At 38.1% G+C, this 22,196-nt stretch overlaps 1 protein-coding gene across 1 annotated transcript; it reads left to right on the forward strand.

Moving 5' to 3' along the window:
• Nucleotides 1-9,574: 9,574 nt before the first annotated feature.
• On the forward strand, nt 9,575-19,485 carry LOC118761674 (dynein heavy chain 6, axonemal-like). The gene is made up of 3 exons (XM_036499811.1): nt 9,575-9,844; nt 11,562-11,725; nt 19,228-19,485. The coding sequence occupies exons 1-3, from the start codon at nt 9,643-9,645 to the stop codon at nt 19,483-19,485; spliced, it is 624 nt and encodes a 207-aa protein (XP_036355704.1). The 5' UTR covers nt 9,575-9,642.
• Nucleotides 19,486-22,196: the final 2,711 nt, after the last annotated feature.

A 22,196-nucleotide genomic window follows, 5' to 3' on the forward strand; every position in this document is an offset into this window, starting at 1 on the left:
ACTTCCTGACCTCATGCATATTTTAGGGAATTGCATTTCAAATTAATCCTAACTATTCTATTTCACTATGTTGTTGTTGTTTGGCCACAGGTGAAGTCCGATTGAGTATGCCTACCTATGATCAGAGGCATTCCAAATGTAGCCATCACTTTGCATAGTGACTTGTAAGACTACTTCATCGAATGTGTCCTTTCCTTGTTTAAGATATTTGGATGTGATTGAGGGAATATGGCTGCTACTTCCTTGCAGTTTCCTCTAAGATCGATGGGGATGAAGAATCGATGATATGTGTTGGTAGTGATGCACACCATGGATTATTAGGTTTTGTGGGATGGACTTTGGGAAAAAATTAATCTCCTAGCAGTATCATGTGATAAAAACCTGATCAGTAAACATTTACACCATCATCATCATCATCATCATCATTGTCATCACCATGACCACCACTATCATTATCATCACTGCGACCACCCCCACTATCGTCATCAGCATGATCATCACCATAACCATGACCACCATCATTATCATTATCACTGTTACCAACACAACCACCATCATCACCATGACCACCACCATCATCATTATTGTCATCATCATCATTACCATCATCACTCCTCCCCCCACCACCACCACCGTCACCATCATCCTCCATCGTTTAACATCAGTCTGGGTCTGGTTCATCATCATTATCATCATCGTTTAACATCCGTTTTCCATGCTATCATGGGTTGGATAGTTCGACTGGGGTCTTGAAAGCCAGGAGGCTGCACTAGGCTCCAGTCTAGTCTTGCAGTGTTTCTACAGCTGGATGCCTTTCCTAACACCAACCACTTCGTGAATGTAGTGGGTGCTTTTTACATGCCACCGGTTGTTTAACAAAATCCAATGCATACCAGAGAACTGCATTGAATCCCCATGTTGGTTTTTAGCCTGGTTTCTATGGCTGGATGCTCTTCCTAACACCAACCGTTTTACTGAGTGCACTGCATGTATCTTCATGTCACTGCCATTAAGGAGTTCACCAAGTAGCCGCTCAACTGACCGGGAAACCCCAGAAATGAGATTATTTAAGAAATTAATATTTTGATATGTTGACTTAGATATATTCACTATCATTGGCTCATTCATCTTTTATGTTTTAATTTTTACTTGTTTGAATCATTAGACTGTGGCCTTGCTGGAGCACTGTCTTGAAACAAAGTCTAGTACTTATTCTATTAGTGACTTTTGCTGAATTGCTAAGTTGCGGGGATACAGGGAATATAAACACACCAACATCGGTTGTCAAGCAGTGGTGGTGCAAATACTAACACAAAGATACACACACACACACACACACACACACACACACACGTATATACAGTAGGCTTCTTTCAGTTTCCATTTACTAAATCCACTCACAAAGCTCTGGTCAAGCCAAGGCTATAATAAAAGATACTTACCCAATGTTCTACAGAGAGGGACTGAACCTGGAACCATGTGGTTGGGAACCAAGCTTCTTACCACCTACAATATCATCATCATCATAATTTTAACGTCCACTCTTTCATGCTTAAATGTGCTGGATGGAATTTGTTGAGGTGGATTTTCTATGGCTGGATGCCCTTCTGTTCACCAACCTTCACCTGTTTCCAAGTAAGGTAATATTTACCAATGATTAGACGTGTTTTCCTAACTGAATGGAAATGAAGGATGCTGTTTGCATGATGGTGATATTCGTTTACAACTATCACATGATGCCAAGGCAGGGAGAAGGTAATACACACACATGTACACTCACTTACACACTCTCTCACACACACACACACATGACAGGCATCTTTTCAATTTCCATCTTCTACCAAGCCCACTCACAAGACTTTGGTCAGCCTGGTACATTAGTAAAATAAAGATACTTACTCAAGGTGCCATGCAGTGGGATTGAACCCAGAACCATGGGATTGGAAAGTAAACTTCTTACTACACAGCCATAAGAAATTTTCTTAGTGGCAATGTCATTGCCAGGTATGTGTTGATATATAGTTTTGTCAACCATCAACTGTGAAGAGTACTATTAACGTCCCTTCTTATTATTAGTAACAATATATTAGTGAAATAATGATAGTATATTTCACTGTTATTATGTAATTAACTCTCAATTTCTAGCTGATGAGCTCTTGATGAAGATTACTAATTTATCGATACTGCAGTGAATCCTAAAAGAGACATTAGTGTTATTCATGTTTATATTGGTTAATTACATCAGAAGGTCTGTTGTTTGGATTTATCATTGACTAACTGCAATTACTTGGTATTGCTTATGTCAGTGCTTTTCAACATTTTTGCTGGAGCGGAACCCCAGGGAAACATTCCACTGGCTCGAGGAACCCCTGTGCAATAATTCAATAGTCTTATGCACACATATCGGCACAGGAGAATTAAAAATTACAGCCGATTTTAGCAGTTTTGTAACTTCTTGCGGAATCCCTGGACTGTACTGGCGGAACCCTAAGTTTCCGCGAAACCCTGGTTGAGAATCCCCGGACTTATGTTCATACATATCATAACCATATCACATTAGTGATTATAATGTATTTTGCTGCTTTCCCTCCTGCCAACCATTCTTTCCATGTTTAGACTGATTATTTTAAGAGGTTGACCGTAACATTTCTTAATAAGACATAATTGAATAAAGGAACAATGCATCTCTACAATAATTGTTTTAAGGCAATTTTCCACATGGTGGTAAAGTGAACTTCTAAACTCCACGGCCATACCTGTACTTATATATAGGAATTTAAAGGCCTGTTTCTATTTCTCTTTTACTTGTTTCAGTCATTTGACTGCGGCCATGCTGGAGCACCGCCTTTAATCGAGCAACTCGACCCCGGGACTTATTCTTTGTAAGCCCAGTACTTATTCTATCGGTCTCTTTTTTGCCGAACCGCTAAGTGACGGGGACGTAAACACACCAGCATCGGTTGTCAAGCGATGCTAGGGGGTCAAACACAGACACACAAACACACACATATATATATATACATATATACGACAGGCTTCTTTCAGTTTCCGTCTACCAAATCCACTCACAAGGCATTGGTCGGCCCGGGGCTATAGCAGAAGACACTTGCCCAAGATGCCACGCAGTGGGACTGAACCCGGAACCATGTGGTTGGTTAGCAAGCTACTTACCACACAGCCACTCCTGCGCCTATGTTGTATTTATATTGTTTTATTCCTGTGCTATTTGATTTTGTAATGTCATATTTTAGTCCAGAAATATTGAAATCTGTTATTTGCATACTCAGCAAATATAGCTATTTTCTTTTTTTGTATGTGTGTGTGTGTTGCTTTGTGGGGTTTTATCTATTTTCTTTTTGTGTTTTGCAACTTGATCTAGAACAGAATTAGTATCTTTAATCCAAATGAATGAGATAGTAATAAATTCCTAGTCACTATGTTATCACAATAAAAATTATTAAAACCATTTCAAAGAAAATTAGATCTCTTAGGATTAAAATGTGAATGTATAAGTTGTATACAATGAAAGTGGAAAACTGAAACTTTATTTAACTTCTCTAATACTAAGTAAGGAGGTGGAACCAATGATGTATATATATATACACACACATACACACCTGCACATACATGTATATATATATATATGTGTGTATGTATGTGTGTGTATGTGTTTCTATCTGCTTATATGTATCATCATCATCATCATTTAACGTCTGCCTTCCATGCTGGCATGGGCTGAATGGTTTGTCAGGAGCCAGTCAAACAGGAGACTATACCAGGTTCCAGTGTATATATGTATATATATATGTGTGTATATGTGTGTGTGTGTGTATATATAATATATATATGTATATATATGTATGCATATATATGATATATAATATATAATATAATGTATAATATATATAATATATAATATAATATATATATGTATATATCATCATCATCATCATCATTTAGCGTCCGTTTTCCATGCTAGCATGGGTTGGACGGTTCAACTGGGGTCTGGGGAGCCCGAAGGCTGCACCAGGCCAGTCAGATCTGGCAGTGTTTCTACAGCTGGATGCCCTTCCTAACGCCAACCACTCCGAGAGTGTAGTGGGTGATTTTATGTGCCACCGACACAGGTGCCAGACGAGGCTGGCGAACGGCCACGCTCGGATGGTGTTTTTATGTGCCACCGACACAGGTGCCAGACGAGGCTGGCAGACGGCCACGCTCGGATGGTGTTTTTATGTGCCACCGACACAGGTGCCAGATGAGGCTGGCGGACGGCCACGATCGGATGGTGTTTGTTACGTCCCCAAAGCACGGAGGCCAGTCTATGCGGTACTGGCTACGGCCACGTTCGGATGATTTTCTTGTGTGCCACCGGCACTGGTACCACAAAGATACAAATTCCATTGATGTTCATCTATTTTGATTTGTTTTGATTTGATTTGATTTTCACTTGCCTCAACAGGTCTTCACAAGTGTCACAAGAAGGAAGGTATGCACAGGTGGACTGACTACGTCCCAGGTAGGGGCCACGGGTTATGGCCTGACTAGTCTTGCCGGGTCTTCGGATGGTGTTTTTATGTGCCACCGACACAGGTGCCAGATGAGGCTGGCGAACGGCCACGATCGGATGGTGTTTGTTGCGTGCCCACAGCACGGAGGCCAGTCGATGCCTCCGTATATATATATATATATATATATATATATATATATATATATACATACATACATACATACATACATACATACATACATATAGATATATTATATATTATATATTATATTAGTATGTATGTATTTATATACACACACACATATATATATACATACACACACACACACACATATATATATATATATATATACACACAGATATATATTATTTTTCTCTCTCTCTCTCTCTCTCTCTATATATATATATATATATATATATATATATATATATATGTATATAATGCTGGTTTCTCTGCTGGGTTTGGCACTTATAAACAGTTTCCCTAAAATACCCTAGAGATTCATTAGTGACCATCATGCAAAAACTGCTAATCAAAAATTTGAAATTGATTTCAGCTTTTATCAATTGACATCCTAACCAGCTGATTTTTATTAATGAGTGCAAGAGTCTTTTCCACCAATCAGACACTTTGCTAATTGATAGTTTTCGGAGTCTTGACAGAGCCCTGTTATATGAATTATTTCATTTAAGCAGCATTTCATGTGCTTCTTTCACTGAGCTTCACTAAAGGTATTATATTATTTTAATAATGATTTACCTCAGTGTATAGAAATAACAATCATCATCATCATCGTTTAACGTCCGCTTTCCATGCTATTTTAAAGAATTAGCTGGTTGAATAGTTATTGTTTACATTGACACAGCCAATCTGTTGGGTATTCACCTTTTTGTGTTGGTGTGATTCCTGTGAGGCTTCTACATTATATGTAATGAATTTCAACTTGTGCATTATCAGGTCAGTTTAATTCCAAAAGAGTTTTGCGATTCACAGATTTTTTTTTTGCTTTTTCTTGTAATTGCTTGTGTTTAGTCTTTTTGTTGCTAAATGAGATATTGTAAGCAAATATCTGTAAAAAGTAGATTTGTTAAATTTTGGGTCTTCAGTTTTATTTCATTATTATTATTATTATTATTTTTGTTTTGCATTTTTGTTCAATGTTATATTTAATTTTAATCTCTAAATTTGGTTTTGTTATTTAGCAATGCCTTTATAATGCCACAAATTTCTGTTCATATTTCAGTCTCTGTATTGCTAGGTTACAAAGTCAGATACTAGAATTATTTACTGAGCTGTGTGTGTGTGTGTGTGTGTGTGTGCATGTGTGTATGCATGCACGTGTGTGTGTGTGCATACATGCATGCATGTGTATGTGCAAGTGTGTGTGTGCAGATTTTCTTTCAGACATTACACAGGAGATTCAGCTGTCATAATTTCATTCTCAAAAACAAAAGCAAATTGTTAAGGTATCGGTCACTCTCTGCCAGGTGAGCTGGCTGAAATGTTAGCATGCCGGGCAAAATGCTTAGCAGTATTTCGTCTGCTGCTATGTTCTGAGTTCAAATTCCGCCGAGGTTGACTTTGCCTTTCATCCTTTCGGGGTCGATTAAATAAGTACCAGTTATGCACTGGGGTCGATATAATCGACTTAATCCCTTTGTCTGTCCTTGTTTGTTCCCTCTGTGTTTAGCCCCTTGTGGGTAGTAAAGAAATAGGTTTATGGCCAAGCCTGTGGCAGTTGAGACCTCCAGCATTCTTGGTTCCTTCTTCCCCACCTAACCATAACCGTAGCCCCATGAATCAGAGTGGCTGTTCCAGCACACCTCCTTCACTATCCTTCATGTCTTTTCCATTTTGTCTGCTGGTGCCATTAGAAATGCTTTTTTATTGTGAGAGGCAAGATTCCCCATTAATCCTTCTCTTTTGACTTATGTCTCTGCTCATTCTGTGAGGGTTATGAATCATTCATGAATTTAGTGATATCATTAACCAAAATTGTATGTGAAAGGACTAATAAGGCAATTTGAAACCGTTTCATATGCTATCCTTGTCTACAAATGTCTTCCTTAATATGATTTAGAAACTGATTTCTCCAAACCTAATAAGATATTCTTTCCAGGCGTCTTTAAGATATTTTACTGTTTGCATAATGTAGATTTATTTTACTCCTTTTAGTCATCGAACTGCAGTCATCCTGGAGTACCATCTTGAACGGTTTGGTATTCTGTTTTTAAGAAAAGAAAAAAAAAAGAAAGAAGAAACATCTTAAATAAATACACAAACAGTCCAAAAACAACAGATAGATAGATATATAAGATACAATTGCATTCAAGTTGAACTTTTTAGCACTTAAACAGGCCATATCCAGCCTGAATATTCTACCTGTTTTATGTTCAAACTGGCCAGATTCGACCTTTCACACTTACCCTACAATGTCATTTTAAAATAAATGATCACTTTATTGAACTATAGTAAAGGTGCACATAGCTATGGAGTACTCAGCCAATCGTATGTTAATTTCATAAGCAGGCTGTATTATTGATCAGATCAACTGGAACATACATTGTTGTAATTTGCTGTAGTGCCAGTTAAGTGAAAATATATGTGTGTGTGTATGTGTGTGTGTGTGTGTGTGAGTACACAGATATATATGTATACATATATATATATATACATATATTTATATGTCTCAATGAATTCAGTCTGACCCATGTAAACCTAGAAAATGGGTGTTAAATTGAAGATATCTAATAACAGTTTGACTCAGATCCACATTACTGAGTATTGCATCTACACCCACAAAACTTTGAGTAATGCAGGACTGAGTCAAACTCATATTAAATACATATAATTCCAAATAAATCTGTTAAGTGCTACTCTCTTTCACTTGTTCACTCACTCATATATATGTATATATATATATGTATATATATATATATATATATATATATATATATATATATATATATATATATATATATACATATATATATATATATATATATATATATATATATATATATATATATTATATATATATATATGTATATATATATATATAATATATATATATATATTTACACACATATATACATATATATATATATATACATATATTATGCATACTTGTATATATGTTTGTATTTGTGTGTGTGTGTGAGTGTGTGTGTGTGTATATATATATATAATACACACACACACACACACACATATATATATATATAATATATATATACATACAGTAAGAGAGAGTGTTGGAATTTACAGAAAAACAAAAGGTGAAGACAGGTGTATAAGCAACAAACACATATATGTCTATATTATTTGTTGAACTGGTAGTATTTTCGTTTAAATATTACTATTCTAACCTATCACAGTGATCACCAACCTAATGTAATCCACCGAAAGATGTGCCAGCCAGAGAACATCTAAGTGTTTGCTCCAACTGCTAGAAATAGCAACCAAATTACAGTTTCTTTCTGTCTATCTTTGTCTTCCTGTCTTAAATCACACCCTTCTTCTCTAGAAAAATGAAGGGCATTATAGGATAACACAATTCTATCTGTACTATATATATGACTGTAAAAGATGGAATGGTCAAGGCTGGAATGCCTATGATCATAAATTTGCTCAGTTAAAGTTGTCCTGGGGTTAAACAAGACCAAAAGTTCAGGAGAAACTATGGTTTCTGTCTGTTTGCTTTTCTATCTGTCTGTCTGTGTGTTTCTTTCTCTCTGTCTCTCTCTTTCTCTCTCTGCATACTGAGAGATAAATAAATAAATAGACAGACAGACAGAGAGAAAGAGAAAAGAGAGTAACAATTTTTCTAGAAAGGAAAGTAACATACCTAAAATTAGCATTTAAACTGCCCATATCTGGCCCGAATAGTCTACCTGTTTTATTTTCAAGTTGGCCAGATTCAGCTTCTCACACCTACCCTACAATGCCATTCTAAAAATTTACACTCACATTATTGAAATCTGAAAGCTACAAGATAATTTGCATGGATGTATGGTAAGAAGCTTGCTTCCCAACCACATGGTTTTGAGTTCAGTCTCACTGCATGGCACCTTGGGCAAGTGTCTTTTACTATATGCCTCAGGCTGACCAAAGCCTTGTGAGTGGGTTTGGTAGACAGAAACTGAAAGAAGCCTGTTGAATATATATATATATATATATTTATTTAGGTATGTGTGTTTGTGTCTATGTTTGTCCCACCCCTCACCATCACTTGACAACCGATGGTGGTGTGTTTATGCCCCCTGTAACTTGGTGTTTCAGCAGAAGAAATCAATAGAATGATAAATAATAATAATGAAATTATTGTATACAGTGCTCAGGAGCACCACAACTTGTCAAAGTACCAGGCTTACAAAGAATAAGTCCAGGGGTCGATTTCTGTCACTAAAAGGTGGTGCTCCAGCATGGCCACAGTCAAATGATGAAACAATGGTTAATTCAAAACGATGTGAATAAATAAGCATAACATTTGACAAAGTAATCTGAATACTAAGGCATTAAACAGATTTCTTGCTAATTTAGTTACCGTAAATCCTTGAGTATAATCTGTATTTTTTCCTCCAAATTTAAAGGTCAAAATCCCTAGTGCGTACTATATACGAGGTTAAAAATGAAAAATATTTTCTAAGCAATGTCCAAGTCTCTGTTTGCTGTCCGGCAATGTTTATTCTGACGCATTTTCTGATGTCGGGCGCGAAATTACCTTAAGCTAAGCCTGAAAGCAATGAAGTCATAAAAGAATCATCCATAACTTGCAGTAAGCAACATTTATTAAAATAAAAGTATTCAGAACATGTAACAAAAACAATTTGCAAACATATTTACATTCCCATATAACAGTTAAGAACATCACCATTATTGTATTACGCAAGTGCAGAAGTGTTTGTTTGATTAGGTGCTGCTGGCTTAATTATGCACGACTCAAGTAGAGAAGGGGGGGGCGTATTATACTCAAGGGTGGACTATACTTGAAGATTTACGGTACAACTTTCATTGTGTTTTTATTTATTTATTTTCAACAATCACTGTAACATGTTTTGTGACACTGTTGGCCTTCTCATTACAGCTTTCCTTGCATCAACTAAAACAAGCTATACATGGTACCGTGGTAATGAACTTGCAGCTGGAATCAATGTATGAATCCTTCTTAAATAATCAAGTTCCCCAAAATTGGTCCAGCTTTGCTTATCCCTCTTTGAAGTCATTAGCTAGTTGGGTAGTGGATCTTGTTTTGAGATGTTCATTTATAGACTTCTGGATAAAGATGGGACAACCCTTTTCTTTCTGGTTACCTGGATTTTTTTTCCCTCAAGGTTTGTTTATTTATTTATTTTCTAAAATTTGTTTTCTTTCCACATATGTTGATTCAACACAGAGATGGTTATTCATGTTTGATGTCTTGATAGTACCTGTAGTGTTGGCAGAGGACGTCCACTAGAATGCCTTGTGGCAGTTCTTTTGCCTTTCTGAACTCTAAGTTCAAATCTCACCTAGATTAAATTTGCCTTTCATTCTTTCAGGGTCAATAAATTAAGCACCAGGGGCAGGGGGGAAGAATGGACTGGTATTGATTCTCCCCTTCTCTCTAATTCTTTTTTGTTGGAAGAAATTGTGACCAGACTTAAAGGGGCTTGTTTTGCTCTCCATTTAAAATTCCTGAATATATTATATATCATGGCAGTTTTTCTATAATCTCATCAAAAGTTTACAGCTCAAGGAAATATGCAAAGATACTCCTTTTGAAGTTGACATTGTCTGTATTTCTACATTTAATAATTGTTGGTTTTTGAATAAAAAACAAAAAAGAAATTTTTTTATTAATACAACATTCTTAACATATGTGTTATTGAAAATCTGGAAGCTGTGATTTTCATCTGGGAAAACATATACACACACACATTGCACATACATACACAATATATAGATATTACAAAATTTCGGTTTCTTTTGGATACCCCCTCATACATGCATATTTAAAAAGCCAGAAGCTGTGGTGTTTGTTCAGGAAAAAATCCCTTTAATGATGTACTGTGTTGAAAAACACAATATACTTCAGAGCTAGACAAAATGATATCACCTTAGAAGTGACCTGAAGAGTGATAAATATGCATTTCACAATTGTTGCAGCCTGTCAATGTAATGTCAAAGCTGTAAACATGTACATTAGAAACATCAAGGACAAATGGACAAATGGTAGTGGTAAAAGATTACTAACTTAATGATGATAGCAATGAACTCTGCCCCTGACATTCATCCACCCACAGGCAAGACAAAACTAGCTTCCAGTCTGTACGTCAATCAACTAATATACAACTTTTAAAAAAATACATTTAGCAACAAAATGTGCTACCTTTCAGAATTGGCCACTCCAATGTGATCATAGAAAAACTGCTCTTTTGTACATGAACTGTCTAATATTACTGGATAAACATATAATACATACATACACACTCACACACACATATGATCTGTCTTGATTTAATTGAAGTTTATGCATCACAATTATGCAATTACATATTTGGTGGTGTTTATCATAATGCAACAAATATTGAATACAATTGATCTATGAACTTGTATGTAAAATTACGTTTTCCTGTTTTAATGATGTGTGTGTAGTTTTAAAATCCAATAGAGGTAAAATCAGCCAAAAAAGTACTCCAATAGTTTCATGCTTTTATGATATTTTTAACTAGGCATATTTGTATCTTCAAGTAATCTAGTTAAAGTATCATAAAACATTACACTATTAGAAACTCTTTCAGTTATGTATTAAATTCACACACACACACACCACACACACACACACACACACCACACACACACACACACACACACACACACACACACAACACACACACACACATTCACACACACATGCACACACATGCACGCACTCATCTACACATTCTAATTGGAAGCACAGTAACATTTTCTAAAAGCCTATACCGTTTAGTAATGTTCTGATTGGCTATAAATTTTAATTAACATTTATAATCAAGGCAATCAACAGAATGTTTTTTTCTACTTTAGGTTTTCTAACTGGAGTTTTACAGAACTACGCACGTAAATACAATCTAGCTATCGACCGACTTAATTTTAACTTTACTATATTACCACAATATCGTCATCAAAAAGATTACATCCAAGCTCTCACAACGATGACATTTGGAGAAGAACTAGACATTGATAAGGAAGTAAGTCACAGGTGTTGTCTATTTTTTGTTATGTTAATAATTAAAGATCACCCTCTTCCTCCTCATCATCACCATTTAATGTTCACTTTCCAACCTTGCATGGGTCAGACAGATTTTGTTGAGACAGATTTTCTACAAGTAGATGACATCCTGTTTGTCAACCCTTAACAGTTTCTAAGCAAGGAAATATTTAGACAAGCTTTCCCATGGAAGACTGAAAACAATGTTATTTGTATCATGGTGGTAACCATTGCACATACATATTTACATAATTACACACATGGTGGGCTTCCTTCAGTTTCTGTCTATCAAAACTACTCACAAGGCTTTGGTTGGTTCAAGGCTATAACAGCGGAAGCTAGCAGAATCCATTTAAGTGTCAAAGAAAATGATTTGCAGTATTATATATATATAAAGATGAGAATGTGTGTGTGTGTTTGTGTGTGTGTGTGTTTGTGCGTGTGTGTGTGTGTGCGTGTGTGTGTGTGTGTGTGTGTGTGTGTGTGTGTGTGTATGTGTGTGTGTGTATCTGTCTGTCTGTGTGAATCCCTAAAACTCAAGAACTACCCAACCGATTTCATTAAAATTTTACACATGCCTTACTTAGGGTCAACTTCTTGCTTAATGCGAGCCTAGAGTAATCTCTTATCTCTTAAACTATTTCAGTATTACCTGTCAAAAGTGAAACATCATCTCTCTATTGCAATGTCAGATACTTTCACTTTAATAGTTGCACTATTAATACTGAAAATGCATTCATGGAGAAGAACGATATTTTCCCCATTGAACAAAAAGGGTGCCGCCGAGGCTCATACAGATGCAAAGATCAACTGCTAATTAATCGTATGATCCTTGAGAACTGTCACAACAAGCGCAGAAATCTCAGCTCCGCATGGATTGACTATAAAAAGGCCATCGACAGTATACCGCATCCATGGATCTTGAGATCGCTGGACATCTTCAAAATTTCCCCTGTGATTTCAAGCTCCCTGAAGCACAATATGTCGTTGTGGAATACGAATCTCCAATTATACCACTCTAATGGAGTACTTGCCTCAGAAAATTTTTCAAGGTGACTCTGATCTTAACTGAATGGAAGTGTTATCATGTACATTGTTTTGTCTTGGTATAAAAGATGGGCTACAGCAAATATTCTGCTCACTACCACAGATTTGCTTGTCAGTTGTTTGCCCATAACCAGTTGAGCATATCCCTTAGTGGCTGACGATATGTGCATCTCTGATCATGAGCAGAAGTAGTGGGGGAGCATCATAGTTATGTGTTGAAAGGAATTCTTAGAGGTTTGGATAATTCTCCTTTGGAAACATGGGTGGTTCGGTCAACATCCTTAAACAACCCTTATTCAGGGACCTTTTGAATGGGATGGGCTACTCGACCAGAAGAAAATTCTAACTGGGCCCAACCTGCAAGGTCATGTACTGTTTATTTTGACATGAGATCACCATGTTGCGCACATATGGTTGTGATGCATGTGCCTGGTGTACCCTTATCAGATGGGTAGTCATGATGGGTATACTGGGCTTTGTATATTTTACCCCAGTGTCGCTTTGATGGCATGCACTGCTCTCTCTCTCTCAATAATAATAATAATAATAATAATAATAATAATAATAATGATGATGATGATGATGATGATGATGATGATAATATAATAATTATTTTATTCATTTTTAATATCTAATTGCTACACCATCAGAAAGCAGCTGAATAAGTAAGACTTCTTAACAGTTAGACAGCTACCTCTTGCTCTCTTCTTTTTCTTTAGTACATCCTCTAATCTTATTATTTATTTCAACATTTTCTCTGAATGGCTTATTCATTATTGTTTTATCATGAGACATCTTTAGTTTTCAAAATAGTCAAACCCCTGTTTAGCTTATTTTACCTACTGTGTTTACCAGCAACCGACCTAGTCACCAACGATATCAACGATTCATCTACTAATTATGGAATAGTTTCTAGGTTTTCCAAAATATTCTCCTGTATAGAGAAATCTACTTGAGATTGAAATTCTCGAAGGAGAGACATACAAATTCAATTCCAGTTCTTTATTAACTCTGTAAATCTGCATGTTATTTCGTAAACAGATAAGATCTCATAGGAATGATGTTATATCTATTTTCACTTGCTGGTTACTGGTGTTGGATTTCTCATAGAATATAGGACAGTCTTGAAGCCCTATGAAAGAAAGTAATAAGTTCTGTTAATCAAGATAAGTAACTTGCTAGGAACTTTTGTCTCTTCCCGGTGGAACCAAACAAAAGAACTTCTAGGAGTTTGTCTAGATAGAAATGGAACATTATCTGACTTTCAAACTATTAATTCTTCCAACTTGTTATGTATTACATTCATTTCCAATAACTTTCATATTGAACTGTAATGATCTGAGGGATGGTGATAGAAAAAGTTCAAAATTATTCTTAAAATGTTTGAAATTCTGAAAAATGATCTTTATGAGTATACTGATTCTGAATTTTGGCACAAGGCCTACAATTCTGGGGGAAGGGGTACGTCAATTACGTTGATCCCCCATTGTTCAACTGGTACTTAATTTATTGACCCCAAAAGGATGAAAACAAAGTCAACCTGAGTGGAATTTATACTCAAAACATATAGACAGCTGAAATGCCACTAAACGTTTTTGCCTTGCACTCTTTTGCTTCTTTCAATCATTTGATTGTGGCCATGCTAAGACATCACCTTTAAGGGTTTTTTAGTCGAAGAAATCAACTCCAGGACTTGTTCTTTGTAATCCTGGTATTTATTCTATCAGTCCCTTTTGCTGAACCACTAAGTTACGGGGTCGTAAACACCAACATCAGTTACCAAGTGATGGTGGGGGTACAAACACAGACACAAAGACACACACATACATGTATATATATATATATATATATATATATATATACACACACACACAACAGGTTTCTTTCAGTTTCCATCTGACAAATCCACTCACAAGCCTTTGGTTGACCCAAGGCTATTGTAGAAGACACTCACCCAAGGTACTACACAGTGGGACTGAACCTGGAACCCTGTGGTTGGGAAGCAAGCTTCTTACATAGCTATGCCTGTGCCAACTAATTATTCTTCCAGCTAACTGCTTTGACCTTGATGATTATATTACAAGCTATGTGTTACACTCTTTATGTTTTCTCAAGAAAATTCCAAGACTTTAACCCTTTTGACACCAACCAGCTTGAAATCAACCCTGAGTCTATGATACAAACTCTGTTTAACCTGTTAGCATCCAAATTACTTTGTCAAACGTACTACTGACACTCTGACGGTTACGACGATGTGGGTTCCAGCTGATCCAATCAATGGGACAGCCTGTTCATGAAATTAATATGCATGTGGCTGAGCACTCCACAGACATGTACACTTCATATAGTTCTCAGGGAGATTCAGCATGACACATAGTATGACAAGGCTGGCCCTTTGAAATACAGGTACTACTCATTCTTGCTGGCTGAGTGGAATGGAGCAACATGAAATAAAGTGTCTTGCTCAAGGAAACAATGCATCACCAGGAACTGAACTCATGACCTTATGATCATGAGCCAAACACCCTAACCACTAAACCACACGCTTTCTCTGTCAAATGTAATGCTTATCTATTCACATTGTTTTGAAGTGGAGGTGCAATGGCCCAGTGGTTAGGGCAGCGGACTCGTGGTTGAAGGATCGCGGTTTCGATTCCCAGACCGGGCGTTGTGAGTGTTTATTGAGTGAAAACACCTAAAGCTCCACGAGGCTCCGACAGGGGGTGGTGGCGATCCCTGCTGTACTCTTTCACCACAACTTTCTTTCACTCTTTCTTCTGTTGGCCTGCTCGCTTAGCCAGCAGGGTGGCGTCATTTGAAGACTAAAACAATGGGAAGCATATTGTGACCAGCGATGTGTCACAACATCTGATAGCCTGTTCGGTCACAGTGATCACGAGGATTTTGTAGCTTTGCTAGTTTGGCAATGTGATTGTTTCATTTTACTATGATATTGTAGTGAAGGTAAGAGAGGCCAAATCTGACCAGTTTGGACATAAAACAGTTAAAATATTTGAGCCAAATATGGTTGGTTTAAATGCTAAAGGGTTAAAAGTGATCTTAATTAAAACCTGTCTAGATTTTATAATAATGATATTTTAAAAAATTCTTTATTATTTTCAAACTTAACTGAAACAAAAACTGTATTTCAACAGAAGTGGCTGTGTGGTAAGAAGCTTGCTTCCCAACCACATGGTTCTGGGTTCAGTCCCACTGCATGGCACCTTGGGCAAGTGTCTTCTACTATAGCCTCAAGCCAACCAAAGTCTTGTGAGTGGATTTGGTAGACGGAAACTGAAAGAAACCCATCGTATATATATGTGTGTGTGTCTGTGTGGTAAGAAGCTTGCTTCCCAACCACATGGTTCCAGGTTCAGTCCTATTGTGTGGCACCTTGGGTTAATGTCTTCTACTATAGCCTTAAGCTGACCAAAGCCTTGTGAGTGGATTTGGTAGACGGAAACTGAAAGAAACCCATCGTATATATATGTTTGTGTGTGTGTGTGTGTGTGTGTCTGCGTTTGTCCTCCTACCATCGCCTGACAACCGATGCTGGTGTATTTACATCCCTGTAACTTAGCAGTTCGGCAAAAGAAGCTGATAGAATAAAGACTAGGTTTACAAATATTAAGTCTTTGGGTCGATTTGTTCGACTAAAGGTGGTGCTCCAGTATGGCTGCAGTCAAATGGCTGAAACAAAAGAATAAAATGGGTTAAAAGAGTAAACTTTCATATATGTGTGTGTGTGCATGCGCACGCACGTGTTAGTGTGTGTGTGTGTGTGTGTGATGGATGTATAGGTGTATGTGTGAGTGTGTGTATGTATGCATGTGTGTGTATGCACATGTGCTAAATTTGCTATGGGTAACAGAACAGAAAAGTAAATAAATAGATAAATAAATAAGACCGTCTTGGCATTAAAATATTTGGCCGTTGTGGCTATATTTAGGAATACATAGGAGTGGAAAGAAATGGAAATTTGAGCTTAGAAACATTTGACTTCACAGAAGAGATGACACATGATTAACTTTGCCAAATTTAAAGCATGGCTAACTCTCACTTAAACTTTCAGTAATTAACATTCAGAAGAGCTCCATCCAAATATGGATGATAGCAATGGTAGCTACGTATGAATTAGGCGGTAGTGGTGATGGTAGCTATATCTAATATTAAATGGTAGTGGTGGTGGTGGTGGTAGTTACATTTAATTTTAGGTAGTGGTAGTGGTGGTAGCTACATATAGTTTTAGATGGTGGTCATAGCAGCAACATCTAAATTAGATGGTAGAAGTGGTAGTAGCTACATCTTTAGATAGTTGTGGTGGAGGATACATCTTTGGGTGGTTGTGATGACTACTACATCTAGTTTTCGATGGTAGTGGTGGTAGCTACATAAAATTTTAGATAGTAGAAGTGGTAGCTACATCTTTAGATGGTTGAGGTGGCATCTACATCTTAGATAGTAGTAGTAGTAGTAGTAGTAGTAATAGTTGTAGTTGCAGTAGTAGTAATAGTTGTAGTAGTAGTAGTTGTTGTAGTAGTAGTAGTTGTAGTAGTAGTAGTAGTAGTAGTAGTAGTTATAGTGGTAGTAATTGTAGTAGTAGTTGTAGTAGTAGTTGTAGTTGTAGTAGTAGTAGTAGTAGTAGTAGTAGTAGTAGTAGTTTTATCTAATTTTGAAAGTTGGTTGGTATTTTTGCATAACCCAATATCAGTTGTGATCATAGAAGGGAATGGTTTTGTGTGTTTCAGCCATGACCCTCTTTTTTTAGGGTCAGACAAAATATATTTATGACTCCTTCAATCATGAACGTTACCCTCCGAGTCACAAGTCCAAACATACATATCAGCCTCCCCTCTACATGCCGCCAGTGTTATCCAAGGGAAAGGCAAAGGCCAATACAGATTGGCACCAGTGACATCGCAACTCGTTTCTACAGCCGAGTGAACTGGAGCAAAGTGAAATAAAGTGTCTCGCTCAAGGACACAGACTGGTCCAGGAGTCAAACTCACTGCCTCATGTTTGTGAGTCTGATGCTGTAACCACTCCTTCCTTTGAAGATAGTAGTGTGTGCTTCCAGGTAGATTTGATTCTCTATTACAAAGAATTTTGATAATCTCATAGTGGCTTCCTTCATCATTTAACTGTGCATCCATTCTGATTGAGCAGACCTACAGTCAAAGGCACCCCAGCCTTTACCATGTGGAGGCGTATGGCTTAGTGGTTAGGGTTTTGAACTCATGGTTGTAAGATTTATCATTCCTCATCGTTTAATGTCTGCTTTCCGTGCTAGCATGGGTTGGATGATTTGACTGAGGTCTGGCGAACCAGATGGCTGCACCAGACTCCAATCTGAGCTGGCAGAGTTTCTACTGCTGAATGCCCTTTCTAATGCCAACCACTCCAAGAGTGCAGTGCATGCTTTTACATGCCGCCGGCACGAGGGCCAGTCAGGCGGTAGAGGGCCAGTCAGGTGGTGTGGTTTAGATTCTTGGACTGGGTGATATGTTGTGTTCATGAGCAAAACACTTTATTTCATGTTGCTCCAGTCCACTCAGCTGTCAAAAATGAGTAATTCCGCGAAGGACTGGCATCCCATCCAGGTGGGGAATATATATGCCATGAAATCAGGAAACCAGCCTTTATGATTCGGTATGACTCAAAAAGGTAACTTTACATTTACTTAGTATTTACGATCATTATTTTTATTCAGCCACAATCTGAATATCCGTGTGTCTATTTCCAAAATGCTGTAAACATGGATTTGAGGAATGTTTGGCTGCAATTTCTAGCAGGTTGAACAAGGCTTCTTTGCTTTTAGTTACATATTACTTTTGATGGTAGCTTTCAAAACAAAAGAAAGGAATTTCTGTATTGCTTGTGTCGTGTTATTTTAAAGAAATTACCCAGGTATGGCTGTGTGGGAAGAAGTTTGCTTCCCAACCACATGGTTCTAGGTTCAGTCCCACTGCATGGCACCTTGGGCTAGTGTCTTCTGCTATAGCTTTGGTCTGACTAAAGCCTTGTGAGCAGATTTGGTAGATAGAAGCTGAAAGAAGTCTGCCGTGTGTGTGTGTGTGTGTGTGCGTATATGTGTGTGTGTGTGTGTAAGTGTGTGCATGCATGTGCACATAAGTGTGCGTCTGTGTCTTTGGGTCAGTGTTTGTCCCCTACTACTGCTTGACAACTGGTGTTAGTGTGTTTACATCCCCATAACTTAGCAGTTCAGCAAAAGACACTGATACAATAAATGCCAAGCTTAAAAAGAATACGTACTCAGATTGATGCATTTGACTAAAATTTCTCAAGGCAGTGTCCCAGCATGGCTGTTGTCTAATGACTAATGACTGAAACAAGTTAAAGGCAAAAGATATATGACAAAAGATAACCAGTTTGTGCAAGTTGTGTCTCATTGCTCTCTTTTGCTGTTTCATACAGATTGGGAAAATAAAAGATGGTGTTTTGGTGCATGGACTCTTCATGGATGGATTTGGTTGGGACATTAATAGCATGATGTTAGCAGATTCCAAGCCAGGTGAAATGACTGCTTCATTACCAATGATGCACCTGGAGCCTTCGCCTAATGTTGAAATTTTAGAGTCAGACTATACCAGTCCATTGTATAAAACTGCTCAACGTGCAGGAGTGCTATCCACAACAGGTGAGTCTAAAATATTTGTTGATAATTCTTCTTAATGCATATCATCATCATCATCATTTAATGGTTTTGATTGAGGGCTAGCAACCAGATGGCTGCACCAGGCTCCAGTCTTGATCTGGCGGAGTTCTACAGCTGGATGCCCTTCCTAACGCCAACCACTCTGAGAGTGTAGTGGGTGCTTTTTACATGCCACCTGCAGAGGAGCCAGTCAGGCGGTACTGGTAATGACCTTGCTCAAATCTTTTTACACGTGCCGTCGACACAGGTGCCAGTGAAGCAACGTTGGTAATGATCACACTCGAATGGTGCCCTTTTACGTGCCACGGGTACGGAAGCCAGTTGGCTGTTCTGGCAACGATCACAACGACCACACTCGGATGGTGTTCTTGGCACCCTACTAGCACAGGCATAAGTGCCAGTAAAGGCGACGCTGGTAACAATCATACTTGAATAGCCGCTCTGTCAATGTATGACCATGATATAATGTTACAACCTTTCTTTTATCTCTGAAATCATCACCTTTATCTTATTCTTGATTGCCCACAGGGTGCTAAACATAGAGGGGACAAACAAGGACAGACAAAGGAATTGAGTCGATTACATCGACCCCAGTGCGCAACTGGTACTTATTTTATCGACCCTGAAAGTCGACTTCAGCGGAATTTGAACTAAGAACGTAACGACCCGAAAGGATGAAAGGCAAAGTCGACCTTGGCAGAATTTGAACTCAGAACGTAACGACCGAGGAAATACCTATTTCTTTACTAACCACAAGGGGCTAAACATAGAGTGGACAAACAAGGACACACAAAGGAATTGAGTCGCTTACATCGACCCCCAGTGCACAACTGGTACTTATTTTATCGACCCTGAAAGTCGACTTCAGCGGAATTTGAACTAAGAACGTAACGGCCAAGGAAATATCGCTAAGCATCTCGCCCAGCGTGCTAACATTTCTGCCAGCTCACCGCCTTCATCACCATTATCATTATCATCATCATCATCATTGTTTAATGTCCTCTTTCCATGCTAGCATGGATTGGATGATTTGACATAGAGCTGGCTGGCATGATTTTTATGGATGATGCCCTTCCTAATGCCAACCACTTAATAATGTGCTGGGTGCTTTTTACATGCCACAAGCACAGGTGCATCTATGCAGCTCTGATATTGGTGCATTAATGAGGCAATGGCATGGGTGCATTAATGCAGTATTGTCATGGGTGCTTTTTAAGTGGCACCAGCACCTGAAAGGGCATGCCTGTATGTGTGGCTATGATTTTTTGTAATTATTTTCATTTGTGGTTACCATGTGTTTTATTAGTCTTTTATTAGTCTTTTATTAGTTTCTCCTTTTATTATATTTTACAGAGAGAGAGAGAGAGAAAGAAAGAGAAAGAGAAAGAGAGAGAAAGAAAGAGAACGAGAGAGAGAGAGAGAGAGAGAGAGAGAGAGAGAGAGAGAGAGAGAGAGAGAGAGAGAGAGAGAGAGAGAATTTCAATCTCTAACGCAGTGCTTCTTGACATTTTTCATCTACGGGCCTCTTTTACTTGTATTTTACTTGGTTGCTCACTCAGCTGTAGAAATGAGTTGTGACATCACTGGTGCCAAGCTGTATCGGTGTTTGCCTTTCTCTTGGATAACACTGGTGGCATGGAGAGGGGAGGCCGGTATGCATGGGTGACTGCAGGTCTTCTATAAACAACCTTGCCCAGACTTGTGCCTGGGAGGGTAACTTTTTAGGTGCAATCCCATGGTCATTCATGACCGAAGGGGGTCTCTCACTTGGATGGACCCTCCTAGCCATTCGATGTTTAAAAAAGTTCCTATTATATTTTCATAATTAAATATTACGAGGTGGTATCATAAAGTTCCTGGACTAGTTCTGTAGTGTGCCAACAGATGGCAGCACATGGGTGCGTGCACAGTGATAGCTAGCAGTGCCGAATAACATCACTGTCTTTACTTCACAAGCAATGTGGCAATGGGTCATATGCAATGTTTTCAATGACATGGGTGCTTCAAAAGTGGAAGATGATGAGTGATCTGGAAGGCCTGTCATGAGCATCACTCCCTGGAAATGTGGTATTTTGCATTGAAAATTCATCTCCCTCAGCCAGACTGTCAATCAAGTGTTCTACTATGATGTTTTGAAGCATTTGGGGGAGGGCATTTGGCAAAAGTGACCAGGAGTGGCTGTGTTGTAAGTAGCTTGTTTACCAACCACATGGTTCCGGGTTCAGTCCCACTGCATGGCACCTTGAGCAAGTGTCTTCTACTATAGCCTCAGGCTGACCAAAGCCTTGTGAGTGGATTTGGTAGACGGAAACTGAAAGAAGCCTGTCGTATATATGTATATGTATATATGTATGTGTGTGTACATGTTTGTGTGTTTGTGTTTGTACCCTTAACATCGCTTGACAACCGATGCTGGTTTGTTTATGTCTCCATAACTTAGCAGTCCGGCAAAAGAGACCTATAGAATAAGTACTAGGCTTACAAAGATTAAGTCCTGGGGTCGATTTGTTTGACTAAAGGTGGTGCTCCAGCATGGCCACAGTCAAATGATTGAAACAAGTAAAAGAGACCTGTTGACCATGAAGAATTGGACTCTTAATGATGACAATGCACCCTGTCACTGAGCTGTCCCCACTTGTGAGTTTCTCACCCAAAACAGTACTTCCACATCCACCATATTTGCTAGATTTAGCACCTGCAAACTTTCATCTCTTCCCCCAAGATGAAA

The sequence above is a fragment of the Octopus sinensis genome, unplaced genomic scaffold, assembly GCF_006345805.1.
Source record: "Octopus sinensis unplaced genomic scaffold, ASM634580v1 Contig16340, whole genome shotgun sequence".
Classification (NCBI taxonomy): Eukaryota; Metazoa; Mollusca; class Cephalopoda; order Octopoda; family Octopodidae; genus Octopus; species Octopus sinensis.

Coding starts and splice junctions, on each gene's coding strand:
- LOC118761674 (XM_036499811.1), top strand. CDS start 9,643: ATGAACTTGCAGCTGGAATCAATGTATGAATCCTTCTTAAATAATCAA. Junction 9,845..11,561: donor TGGATTTTTTTTCCCTCAAG/GTTTGTTTATTT, acceptor TTTCTACTTTAG/GTTTTCTAACTGGAGTTTTA. Junction 11,726..19,227: donor AACTAGACATTGATAAGGAA/GTAAGTCACAGG, acceptor TGTTTCATACAG/ATTGGGAAAATAAAAGATGG.